Source organism: Entelurus aequoreus, linkage group LG13 (assembly GCF_033978785.1).
Source record: "Entelurus aequoreus isolate RoL-2023_Sb linkage group LG13, RoL_Eaeq_v1.1, whole genome shotgun sequence".
NCBI classification, from domain to species: Eukaryota; Metazoa; Chordata; class Actinopteri; order Syngnathiformes; family Syngnathidae; genus Entelurus; species Entelurus aequoreus.
In genome coordinates, this window is record NC_084743.1 from 14840917 (window position 1) to 14854541 (window position 13625).

At 37.5% G+C, this 13625-nt stretch overlaps 1 protein-coding gene across 1 annotated transcript in view; it reads right to left on the minus strand.

The window, feature by feature from the left end:
- Window positions 1-13625, minus strand: part of LOC133663707 (thrombospondin type-1 domain-containing protein 7B-like) — a 124839-nt gene that overhangs the window by 51220 nt on the left and 59994 nt on the right. The window contains exons 5-6 of the mRNA XM_062068389.1: window positions 6065-6197; window positions 818-921 (exon numbers count right to left, since the gene is read on the minus strand). Of these exons, the coding sequence (XP_061924373.1) occupies window positions 818-921; window positions 6065-6197 (237 nt within the window). The remainder of the gene's footprint in view (window positions 1-817; window positions 922-6064; window positions 6198-13625) is intronic.

Sequence of the window (13625 nt, forward strand, 5' to 3'; positions counted from 1 at the left end):
ATTATGTTAGATCCACTATGGACTGGACTCTCACTATTATGTTAGATCCACTATGGACTGGACTCTCACACTATTATGTTAGATCCACTATGGACTGGACTCTCACTATTATGTTGGATCCACTATGGACTGGACTCTCACACTATTATGTAAGATCCACTATGGTCTGGACTCTCACAATATTATGTAAGATCCACTATGGACTGGACTCTCACACTATTATGTAAGATCCACTATGGACTGGACTCTCACACTATTATGCTAGCTCCACTCGACGTCCATTGCACCGGTCGCCCTAGAGGCGGTCCTCTCCAAGGTTTTCCTTGCCCTGATGTGGGATCTGAGCCGAGGATGTCGTTGAGGCTTGTGCAGCCCTTTGAGACACTCGTGATTTAGGGCTATATAAGTAAACATTGATTGATAAACATTGAATTTATGCAAAATATTCCTCTCCGATCGTCCGAAGAGAGGATGTGATCGGTGGCTGCTGCCTGGCAGGTGTGTTAGATTCTAAATGTCTCCTAAGTGTTGTGATGTCGGTGTGAGACTCTCCCAGTGTGCCCGTGGCCACCCGGCTCGCTCCATTAATGAGGAAGCGGCGGCGTGATGAGATCGTCAAGACAACGGACAGAAAGATTCATCTTATTACCCTCGCAGGACAAATTGCTTCGGTGTTTTATGGCTCCATCAGTTGTTTGTTAAAGGAGCCGTTATGAAAGGACCGATAGGAGTCATTAAATAAAGACAATCAGGCGGACGGGAGCTGAGAAACAGGCCTCACGGACACAGGGAGAAAAAGGACAAACAAAAGACTCGCCTCTGGTCTCCAGGCCGCTTCCGCAGGTTTCCGCCGTCCGAGACGCGCTGCGCTGGACGGGATCGGGGACCAAAGTGCAGGCGTGCCACTTGTGTGTCCTCCACCTGCACGGGACCACGGGAAGGGACAACATGAGGACTCATTTTCATTGAGGGCCACATCGCAGTTATGGCTGCTTTCAGAGGGACGCTCTTTTAAAATTAATTTACATTATGCATGCCCTGTGATGAGGTGGCGACTTGTCCAGGGTGTACCCCGCCTTCCGCCCGAATGCAGCTGAGATAGGCTTCAGCACCCCCCGCAACTCCAAAGGGACAAGCGGTAGAAAATGGATGGATGGATGGATACGCATGCGGGTTATAGTCTGTGATTAATCATGATTAATCGAAATGCATATACATTTGATCGTTAGATTTTTTTTTAATGTATAACTTGCTTTAAAAATCGTAAATAAAGTTGACAAGCAGATATTTAACTAATTGTTTTTATCTCACAAAATAGTTTTGCAATACAGTACGACATAATATTATTGGCATGATCGGATGATATTAAAGTTTAAAATACCCATTATTTTTCTGTCAAAATAGAAAGAACGAATGCATTTAGTAAAAAAATTCAAAAATTCAAAAATAAATAAATGAATATTTTATTGAAACCCAGTTTTTCCAGCTTGAGTTTGACACCTGTGACATAGGCGGTGCAGGGTTTGCTCTAGACCAGTGGTCCCCAACCTTTTTGGAGCTGGGGACCGGTCAACGCTTGAAAATTTGTCCCACGGACCAGGGGGGGAATGGGGGGGGGGGATTTTTTTTTTTTTCCATAAAGAAATACAATCATGTGTGCTTTCGCACAGTATCCCTGCAGACTGTATTGATCTACATTGACATACACATACACAATATGTATATATCGTGTTTTTTATGTTGATTTAATTAAAAACAAAAACAAACATTTAAAAAAAACAAAACTTTTTTTTTCCTTTTTTTTTTTTTTTTTTAATTTCTTGCGCGGCCTGGTACCAATCGGTACCCCTAACCCCGTGGTTGGGGACCACTGCTCTAGACCACGAGTGTCCAAAGCACAGCCCGCAGATATTTTTTTAGGGTTAGGGTTAGGGTTATGGTTAGGTTTAGGGTTAGAGTTAAGGTTGGGTTAGGGTTAGGGTTAGGGTTAGGGTTAGGGTTGGGGTTGGGGTTAGGGTTAGGGTTAAGGTTGGGGTTGGGGTTAGGGTTAGGCATTAAGACAAAGGGTTGGTTAGTGTTAGGGTTAGGGTTAGGGCTAGGGTTGGGGTTGGGGTTAGGGTTAGGGTTAGGCTTATGGTAAGGATTTTAGGGTTAGGGTTATGGTTGGGGTTAGGGTTAGGGTTAGGGTTAGGGTTAGGGTTGGGGTTAGGGTTAGGGTTAGGGTTAGGATTAGGATTAGGCATAAAGAAAGAGTTGGTTAGGGTTACAGTTAAGGGTTGGGGTTAGGGTTAGGGTTATGGTTAGGGTTAGGGTTGGGGTTGGGGTTAGGGTTAGGATTAGATTTGGGTTAGGGTTAGGATTAGGATTAGGGTTAGGGTTAGGCATAAAGAAAGAGTTGGTTAGGGTTAGGGTTAGGGTTAGGGTTAGGGTTAGGGTTAGGGTTAGGGTTAGGGTTATGGTTAGGGTTAAGGTTGGGTTAGGGTTGGGGTTGGGTTGATGGGTAGGTTTTAGGGTTAGGGTTGGGGTTGGGTTTATGGGTAGGTTTTAGGGTTAGGGTTAGGGTTAGGGTTAGGGTTAGGGTTGGGTTGGGGTTGGGGTTGGGGTTAGGGTTGGGGTTGGGTTTGGGTTTAGGGTTCGGGTTAGGGTTTGGCATGAAGACAAATGGTTGGTTATGGTTAGGGTTAGGGCTAGGGTTGGGGCTGGGGTTGGGGTTGGGGTTGGGGATAGGGTTAGGGTTAGGCATAAAGAAAGAGTTGGTTAGTGTTACGGTTAAGGGTTGGGGTTAGGGTTAGGGTTATGGTTATGGTTAGGGTTAGGGTTAAGGTTGGGTTCGTGTTGGGGTTAGGGCTGGGGTTGGGGTTGGGGTTGGGGTTGTGGTTAGGGTTAGGGTTAGGGTTAGGCATAAAGACAAATGGTTGGTTAGGGTTAGGGCTAGGGTTGGGGTTAAGGGTTGGGGTTAGGGTTAGGGTTAGGGTTAGGGTTATGGTTATGGTTATGGTTATGGTTATGGTTATGGTTAGGGTTAGGGTTAGGGTTAAGGTTGGGTTCGTGTTGGGGTTAGGGCTGGGGTTGGGGTTGGGGTTGGGGTTGGGGTTGGGGTTGTGGTTAGGGTAAGGGTTAGGGTTAGGCATAAAGACAAATGGTTGGTTAGGGTTAGGGTTAGGGCTAGGGTTGGGGTTGGGGTTCGGGATAGGGTTAGGGTTAGGCATAAAGAAAGAGTTGGTTAGTGTTACGGTTAAGGGTTGGGGTTATGGTTATGGTTATGGTTATGGTTAGGGTTAGGGTTAAGGTTGGGTTCGGGTTGGGGTTAGGGCTGGGGTTGGGGTTGGGGTTGTGGTTAGGGTTAGGGTTAGGGTTAGGGGTTAGGGTTAGGGTTAGGGTTAAGGTTAGGGTTTAGGTTAGGGTTAGGGTTAGGGTTAGGGTTAGGCAAAAAGAAAAAGAGTTGGTTAGGGTTAGGGCGAGGGTTGGGGTTGGGGTTAGGTTATGGTTAGGTTTAGGGTTGGGGTTAGGCATAAAGAAAAAGAGTTGGTTAGGGTTAGGGCTAGGGTTGGGGTTGGGGTTAGGGGTAGGTTTGGGGTTAGGGTTAGGCATAAAGAAAGGGGGTGGTTAGGTTACAGTTGAGGGCTGGGTTAGGGTTAGGGTTAACCCTAACCCAGAACATTTTACAAATGCTATATCTTGGAAAAAAAACTGAAAACAGTGGAATAAAAGACAGACAGGTGAAATGTGACGAGAAAAAGCTGCAATGTTGACTCTAAAAACACAAAGCTGCCATGCAAACTGTCAAATTATAACAAATCAAAATTAAAGTTGGTTCAAATTTTCTACTTTGAAATATTTTTTAGGGGGGAAAAATATTGTGTATATTGTTTGACATGAAAAAAAAAGGTTTTATTCGATAAAAAGGGCATAAAACAAACAAAACATTAAAAAAAATCATAAAAACGTATAATTGCAATGAATCACAAATGAAGGAAACAAAAGTATCCTAAAATGTCTTATTGCTAAAATTTGGAAGCATTTCAAGGCATGAAAAGAAACCTTTAAAATGTCATAAATTATTTACTGTAACACATTGGTGCTTAAAGGAAAACTACACATTTTGTTGGGATGTTGCCCATTACCCACAATCCCCATGTGAGACAAGAACACGTGTTTCCCTTTTCTGTGCCTTCTAAATAGTGAAAAACTGGTAGTAAGAGGTGGCTAACAATGCAGGTAATGGTGATATGAGTTTTTAAGTCTCTGAAAACTATTAAAAAAGGATGTAAGGGTATTGCAGATGCAGCGGTTTCAAAATCATCACAATAATGCTGTGATATGGAGGTGAATATTTGTCTTCAATACGAAACCTTTTTTTTTTTTTTACACTGAATTTATGTGACTGAATTGTTTGCGTTTGAATTTTGTGAACTGATTTTTTTTTTTGCATCAAATTATGCTGACAATTTCATTGAAAAAAAAAAATCAGCAAAATGGCTGTTTGAAAAAGTTTTTAAAATTTCAGTGTAAAAAAATGTATTGTTTAAAAATTCAGTGTAAAAACATCAGTGTATAAACATTCGGTTTATAAAAATGTTGTTTATAAAAATGTTGTTTATAAAAATTCTGTGTTTAAAAATTCAGTGTTTAAACATTCAGTGTATAAAAATTCAGCGTAAAAAATGATGTGTGAAAAAATCAATGTAAAAACATTCAGTGTATAAAATTCAGTGTATAAAAATTTAGTTTATAATAATTCAGTGTATAAAAAATAGTTTTATAAAAATTCAGTGTATAAACATTTCATGTATAAAATTGAGTTTTTAAAACTTCTGTGTTTAAAAATTCAGTGTGTAAAAATTCTGTGTAAAAAATATATATATGTAAAAACATTTAGTGTAAAAACATTCAGTGTATACAAATTCAGCGTAACAAAATTCAGTGTATAAACATTTAGTGTATACAAATTTAGTTGATAAAAATTAAGTGTTTAAAAAATCAGTGTTTAAACATTCAGTGTATAAAATTCAGCGTAAAAAATGGTGTAAAAAATCAATGTAAAAACATTCAGTTAAATGTTCATTTTATTTAAAAAAAATAATTTTATAAAAATTCAGTGTATAAACATTTAGTATATAAAAATGTAGTTCATAAAAATTCAGTGTTAAAAATTTAGTTTATAAAATTTCAGTGTATGAAAATTCATTTTATAAAAATTCAGTGTATAAACATTTTGTGTATAAAAATTTAGTTTATAAAAATTCAGTGTTTAAAAATTCAGTTCGTAAAAATTCAGTGTATACAAATTCAGTGTAATAAAATCAGTGTAAAAACATTCAGTGTACAAAAACGTAATTTATAAAAATTCAGTGTCAAAAAACATATATTGATATGCATGTCTTGGTATATGAATTAAGCGTTGTTTGCGTTTTTAGTTGTTTTATTTTTATAATTATTTTTTGGAACGCTTTAAAGGCGGATAGACGAATCACAATTACCTGCATTGTTAGCTGCCTCGTACTATCAGTGTTTCGCTCTTTAGAATGCAGAAAAAAGGGAAATACATGTGTGTTCCAGTTCAAGTGGTTCTCAAACTCTTTTTTTTCACCAAGTACCTCCATCATGACCAACACAGTAGCCTTGTAGGCTTAAGTAATCGTTCAAAACAAGGCAGAGCTTTTATTTAACAAGTATGGCCACCGTAACTGTACAGGAACACTTTTTTATTTTATTTTTTTTATACAAATTTGTATGTATTTTATTTCTGCTTATATGTCTTTTATTTGGTTTTTTATCGTTGTATGTTTTTTGTTTTTTTTCTGTGATATGTATCCCCCTGGGTCTGAAATAAAATGCCTACACACAGTTGGAACAGTAACACTGTGTATGAATATTTAATGAAGTTAACCGCCAAGTATCAGTGTTCTAGTCTCACATCCAGAGTGTGGATGGTGGCTGGACTTACATGAAGAAAATGCACTTTTCATTCTTACAACACAACAGAATAAATCACACAACTTTTACTCAAATATATTTCAGAATTTACATTTTTCATGGATGGGAAACAACTGAATGTGTTTACCTGTATTTTGGACACGCTTGGAGGGATTCGCACTCTCTCTCCTCATACAGAGTGTCAGGGCACTCTTGACCTCCGTCAGCTGACCTTTGAATGATGGTGCGGTAGCGAGACTGCGTGGCCGAGCTCGTATTTTCTGTTGGGAATAAAATCAGAAAGTAAGCGGCTTCACCTTCTCTAGCACTTTTCCACCTGCAAGGTCGTCAAAGGACATTCTCCTACAAGGGTAATTCAGCAAGGTCACGGGGGGGGGGGGGGGGGGGGGGCGAGGATCGAACCTGCAACCTTCAGGATCGAGAGACAACCACTCTACCGCCCAAGACGGTGTAAACGTTTTTATTCTGACCTAGGATTACCCAGAATTCCCGGTTTCCTGGTAAATGTTCGAATTTGCACAATCCACACATTTCTCAACAGATTCGAACCGTCACACCATCCTTTATGTAGACTTAGACCTAGATTTCATACACTGACAACCCCCAGCAAAAATCAACAGGAAGTTTGCAATTCCCCCTTCAAAACAAAAGTTGAGTAAAAAGAGTCACCTTTTTTCAAACATTATCTCCTCTGAGCGCGTTTGTCGTGTCGGCTTCAAATTAGCACAGGAGAGAGATTGAACCCTTCTGATTAAACGTTGATGAAAGAGTTTTAATAACTGCTCCGGTTTGGATTTTATGAGCCCTCAAAATCGGTCCCGTTCATCGCTGCTTGCAGCTTTAAATTTTTTGTTTTGCTTTTTCATATAAATTCACGGTTTTCCCGAAATTCCAGGAATTCCGAAATACCAATTCTCAATTCAAACTGTGACCACGTGTATCACACATTTCTCAACAGATTCGAACCGTTACACCATCCACACACTCCACTCGTCTTGGACAATTGAACTACCATTTTCCAGGTTCAAAACATTTCCAGGTATTCCCAGAAATCCTGGTTATCCAAAGCCCTATTTTCACCTTTTCCAGGAAAGTTCTCATAGTACACATTTCACAACCAAATCCACTTTCGGAACATTCCTCTTAGTTGGGACAAAGAAAGTTCTCTTTTTTAGGGACCGAGTCCCTTTGGGACAGAGGACCCTATTGTATTTGTAGCGTTTTATTATTATACCGCCGCCTCTTTGAGCCGTAATTTGACCCCCTTAACATGCTTCAAAACTCACCAAATTGGACACACACATCAGGACTGGCGAAAATTGCGATCTAATCAAAAAACAGAAAACCCCAAAACTCAAAATTGCGCTCTAGCGCCCCCTAGGAAGAAAACACAGACAAAACTGCCTCTAACTCCCAGTAGGAATGTCGTAGAGACATGAAACAAAAACCTCTATGTAGGTCTCACTTAGACCTATATTTCATACACTGACAACCCCCAGCAAAAATCAACAGGAAGTTTGCAATTCCCCCTTCAAAACAAAAGTTGAGTAAAAACAGTCACCTTTTTTCAAACATTATCTCCTCTGAGCGTGTTTGTCGTGTCGGCTTCAAATTAGCACAGGAGAGAGATTGAACCCTTCTGATTAAAAGTTGATGAAAGGGTTTTATTACTGCTCCGGTTTGGATTTTATGAGCCCTCAAAGTCGGTCCTGTTCATCGCAGCTTGCAGCTTTAATTTTTTTGTTTTGTTTTTTCATATAAATTCACGGTTTTCCCGAAATTCCAGGAATTCCGAAATACCAATTCTCAATTCAAACTGTGACCACGTGTATCACACATGTCTCAATAGATTCGAACCGTTACACCATCCACACGCTCCACTCGTCTTGGACAATTGAACTACCATTTTCCAAGTTCAAAACATTTCCAGGTATTCCCAGAAATCCAAAGCCCTATTTTCACCTTTTCCTGGAAAGTTCTCACAATACACATTTCCCAACCAAATCCACTTTCGGAACATTCCTCTTAGTTGGGACAAAGAAAGTTCTCTTTTTTAGGGACCGAGTCCCTTTGGGACCGAGGACTCTATTGTATTTCTAGTGTTTTTTTATTATACCGCCGCCTCTTTGAGCTGTAATTTGAGCCCCTTAACATGCTTCAAAACTCACTAAATTGGACACACACATCAGGACTGGTGAAAATTGCGATCTAATCAAAAAACCAAACCCCAAAACTCAAAATTGCGCTCTAGCGCCCCCTAGGAAGAAAACACAAACAAAACTGCCTGTAACTCCCAGTAGGAATGTCATAGAGACATGAAACAAAAACCTCCATGTAGGTCTCAGTTAGACCTACATTTCATACACTGACAACCCCCAGCAAAAATCAACAAGAAGTTTGCAATTCCCCCTTCAAAACAAAAGTTGAGTAAAAACAGTCACCTTTTTTCAAACATTATCTCCTCTGAGCGTGTTTGTCGTGTCGGCTTCAAATTAGCACAGGAGAGAGAGATTTAACTCTTCTGATTAAAAGTTGATGAAAGAGTTTTAATAACTGCTCCGGTTTGGATTTTATGAGCCCTCTAAGTCGGTCCTGTTCATCGCTGCTTGCAGCTTTAATTTTTTTGTTTTGTTTTTTTATACAAATTCACGGTTTCCGGAAATCCTATTTTCACCTTTTCCCTCAATAGTTTTCACAGTCCACATTTTCCAACTAATTCCAACTATTCCACCTTTGAAACATTCATCTTAGTTGGGACAAAGAAAGTTTTTTGTTTTTTTGTACAAATTCACAGTTTTCCCGAAATTCCAGGAATTCGAAAATACCACTTCTCAATTCAAACTGTGACCACGTCAACATTTTTCAACCGATTTTTAAAAAATTCCAACACCAACGCAGTCATATATTTTCAAACAATTGTGCTAGTATCAATATTTTCAAAAACTCCTGGTTTTACTGAAATTCCCAAATTTCCAAGAAATTCACATTCAAATGGATGGACATATTCCAACTTCTACTTTTCCTGGAAAGTTTCCACAGTCCACATCTTCCAACCAATTCCAACCATTCCACCTTCGAAAAACATTCCCCTTAGTTGGGACAACGAAAAGTTACCTTTTTTTTCGTACAAATTCACGGTTTTCCCGAAATTCCAGGAATTCCGAAATACCTTTTCTCAATTCAAACTGTTACTCCCGTTAACATTTTTCAACCAATTTAATAATAATTCCAACACCAACACATTTATATATTTTCAGAAAATTGTGCTGGTATAAATATTTTCAAAAATTCCCGGTTTTCCTGAAATTCCCAAATTTCCAAGAACATGGAAATATTCGAAGTTACTCAATGCCCAAAATTCTCAAAATGTTGTGTTATTTTTTTGTCCGATTCAGACCTTTCAACCATTTGCACACACTACTCTTCAGAGATATTGAAGGCACAATATGTTTTCTCTTTCCCAAAATTCCTGGAATTTCTCCCTATTGACAATTAATTGGCAATATAGAAAATTCTGCATATCCCACAAGCCATGTCCGATCCAGCTTTACTTGCATCTCGGGAAAACAAACAACCCATAGTCCACGTATTGTCAGTGTCGACATTTTTCAAATCGGTTGAGAAATGTTGAAGAAGTAACATTTTTAATTGAGAAATAGTATTCCAACCATTCCACCTTCGAAAAACATTCCCCTTAGTTGGGACAACGAAAAGTTCCCTTTTTTTTCGTACAAATTCACAGTTTTCCCCGAAATTCCAGGAATTCCGAAATACCTTTTCTCAATTCAAACTGTTACTACGTTAACATTTTTCAACCGATTTAATAATAATTCCAACACCAACACATTCATATATTTTGAGAAAATTGTGCTAGTATAAATATTTTCAAAAATTCCCGGTTTTCCTGAAATTCCCAAGTTTCCAAGAACATGGAAATATTCGAAGTTACTCAATGCCCAAAATTCTCAAAATGTTGTGTTATTTTTTTGTCCGATTCAGACCTTTCAACCATTTGCACACACTACTCTTCAGAGATATTGAAGGCACAATATGTTTTCTCTTTCCCAAAATTCCTGGAATTTCTCCCTATTGACAATTAATTGGCAATATAGAAAATTCTGCATATCCCACAAGCCATGTCCGATCCAGCTTTACTTGCATCTCGGGAAAACAAACAACCCATAGTCCACGTATTGTCAGTGTCGACATTTTTCAAATCGGTTGAGAAATGTTGAAGAAGTAACATTTTTAATTGAGAAATAGTATTCCAACCATTCCACCTTCGAAAAACATTCCCCTTAGTTGGAACAACGAAAAGTTCCCTTTTTTTTCGTACAAATTCACGGTTTTCCCGAAATTCCAGGAATTCCGAAATACCTTTTCTCAATTCAAACTGTTACTACGTTAACATTTTTCAACCGATTTAATAATAATTCCAACACCAACACATTCATATATTTTCAGAAAATTGTGCTAGTATAAATATTTTCAAAAATTCCCGGTTTTCCTGAAATTCCCAAATTTCCAAGAACATGGAAATATTCGAAGTTACTCAATGCCCAAAATTCTCAAAATGTTGTGTTATTTTTTTGTCCGATTCAGACCTTTCAACCATTTGCACACACTACTCTTCAGAGATATTGAAGGCACAATATGTTTTCTCTTTCCCAAAATTCCTGGAATTTCTCCCTATTGACAATTAATTGGCAATATGGAAAATTCTGCATATCCCACAAGCCATGTCCGATCCAGCTTTACTTGCATCTCGGGAAAACAAACAACCCATAGTCCACGTATTGTCAGTGTCGACATTTTTCAAATCGGTTGAGAAATGTTGAAGAAGTAACATTTTTAATTGAGAAATAGTGTTAAGGAATTCCTGGAATTATGGGAATTCCTGGAATTTTTTAGAACTTGGAAAAATGATAGTTTGAATTATCAGGATGAGTGAAATATGTTGAAGGTGGAATGGTTTGAACGGTTGAAAAATGTGGAAATGGTGGAAGTTAGAAAAATGGCCAATTCATTTTGAATGGGAAAAATGTCCTGGAAAACCTGGAATTCTGGGAAATCTGGGAATTTTTGGAATTTGTCAAGGAAAATCCCGTGATTCCCAAACAAGATGAATATTTTGAAGTTGGAACGGTTTGAATCAGATGAAAAATGTGGGAATTGTGGCACTTTGAAGAATGTCCCATTTCATGGACATTTGGGAATTTCGGGAAAAGCTGGAATTTTTTTGAAAATGGTAAAAAAGCTTGAATGGTCTAAATAAGTTGAAATGGTTGGTGTTGACATTTTTCAAATCGGTTGAGAAATGTTGAAGTAGTAACATTTTTAATTGAGAAATAGCATTAAGGAATTCCTGGAATTTTGGGAAAGCCGGGACATGTTTCCAGTTCCAGAAACAATTTTGTTTTTGTCCTGATTAAGATGAATGTTTGGACAGTAGAACGGTTGAAATGGGATGGAAAATGTGGAAGTAGTAGTCGACAGAAAAAAGGTTCAAAAAAGGGTTGGAAAAAACGGGAATTATGGGAATTCCTGGAATTTTTTTGAAATTGGAAAAATTATAATTTGAATTTTCAGGATGAGTTAAATATTTTGAAGGTGGAATGGTTTGAACGGTTGAAAAATGTGAAAATGGTGGAAGTTAGAAAAATGGCCAATTCATTTTGAATGTGAAAAATGTCCTGGAAAACCTGGAATTCTGGGAAATCTGGGAATTTTTGGAATTTTTCAAGGAAAATTATGTGATTCCCGAATCGGGTGAAAAATGTGGAAGGTAGAGCGTGCCAAAATCTGGAGAAGAAGAAGACATATATATATATATATATATATATATATATATATATATATATATATATATATATATATATATATATATATATATATATATATATATATATATATATATATATATATTATATATATATATATATAATATATATATATATATATATATATATTTATATATATATATATATATATATATATATATATATATATATATATATATATATATATATATATATATATATATATATATATATATGTATATATTTATATATTTTTTTAATACATACATATATATATATATATATATATATATATATATATATATATATATATATATATATATATATATATATATATATATATATATATATTTGTATTTATTTATATATTTTTGAATAAATAGGTTAATTTTGGTGTGGAAAACCATATTGTGTGAATGTTTGCAGCATTCACACAATAAAACAACAAAAAACTATTTAAATAGCTCAACACAACAAAAAATGACCAGTGTTTATTAAAAATAATTTTGAGTGTGACGGTAAGTGGTCTAGAAGCTGACGAGATAATGATCGGTGTATGTGCACATTCCCACAGTAATGACCACACACTCATCACCTCACATTAAAAGGGTGAAATTAAAAGCGACTGCATCATCAGTGGATCAATGAGCCGCATAATAGTTAAAGAGATGAGTTGCTGGCACGATCACTTTGACTGTTTATTTCCAGTATTAATCATTTCCTTTGTGATGCATCAGCCAAACATGAATAGATATTTATATGACAGCGTAATTGATGTTTTCCTATTTCCTGTATTGTCTTTTACAAAACCCCAAACCCGTGAAGTTGGCACGTTGTGTAAATGGTAAATAAAAACAGAATACAAAGATTTGCAAATCCTTTTCAACTTGTATTCAATTGAATAGACTGCAAAGACAAGATAATTATTGTTTGAATTGGAAATATTCATTAACTTATAATTTAATGGCAGCAACACATTGCAAAAAAGTTGAAACAGGGGCATTTTTCAACCACAAAACCACTGTGAGTAACTACAGTTGGTCGCTACATCTGTAAGTGCAAGTTAAAACTCTACTATGCAAGGCGAAAACCGTTTATCAACAACACCCAGAAATGCCGTCGGCTACGCTGGGCCTGAGCTCATCTAAGATGGACTGATACAAAGTGGATACGTTTTCTGTGGTCTGACGAGTCCACATTTCAAATTGTTTTTGGAAACTGTGGACGTCGTGGAAAAGAACCATGCGGATTGTTCTAGGCGCAAAGCTGAAAAGCCAGCATCTGTGATGGTATGGGGGTGTATTAGTGCCCAAGGCATGGGTAACTTACACATCTGTGAAGGCACCATTAATGCTGAAAGGTACATACAGGTTTTGGAGCGACATATGTTGCCGTCCACGCAACGTTATCATGGACGCCCCTGCTTATTTCAGCAAGACAATGCCAAGCTAGTAAAAGAGTGTGGGTACTAGACTGGCCTGCCTGTAGTCCAGACCTGTCTCCCATTGAAAATGTGTGGCGCATTATGAAGCCTAAAATACCACAAGGGAGACCCCCGGACTGTTGAACAACTTAAGCTGTACATCAAGCAAGAATGGGAAAGAATTCCACCTGAAAAGCTTCAAAAATGTGTCTCCTCAGTTCCCAAACCTTTACTGAGTGTTGTTAAAAGGAAAGGCCATGTAACACAGTGGTAAAAATACCCCTGTGGCAACTTTTTTTGCAATGTGTTGCTGCCATTAAGTTCTAAGTTAAGGATTTTCTCAGTTTGTGTGACGATCTGTCACTTCATGTCTGTTTGTTTCCTTGTTTGGTATTTACTTCCCATCAGTGCTCTCAATTTGTTTCCATTTCCTGTTTCTCCCGCTG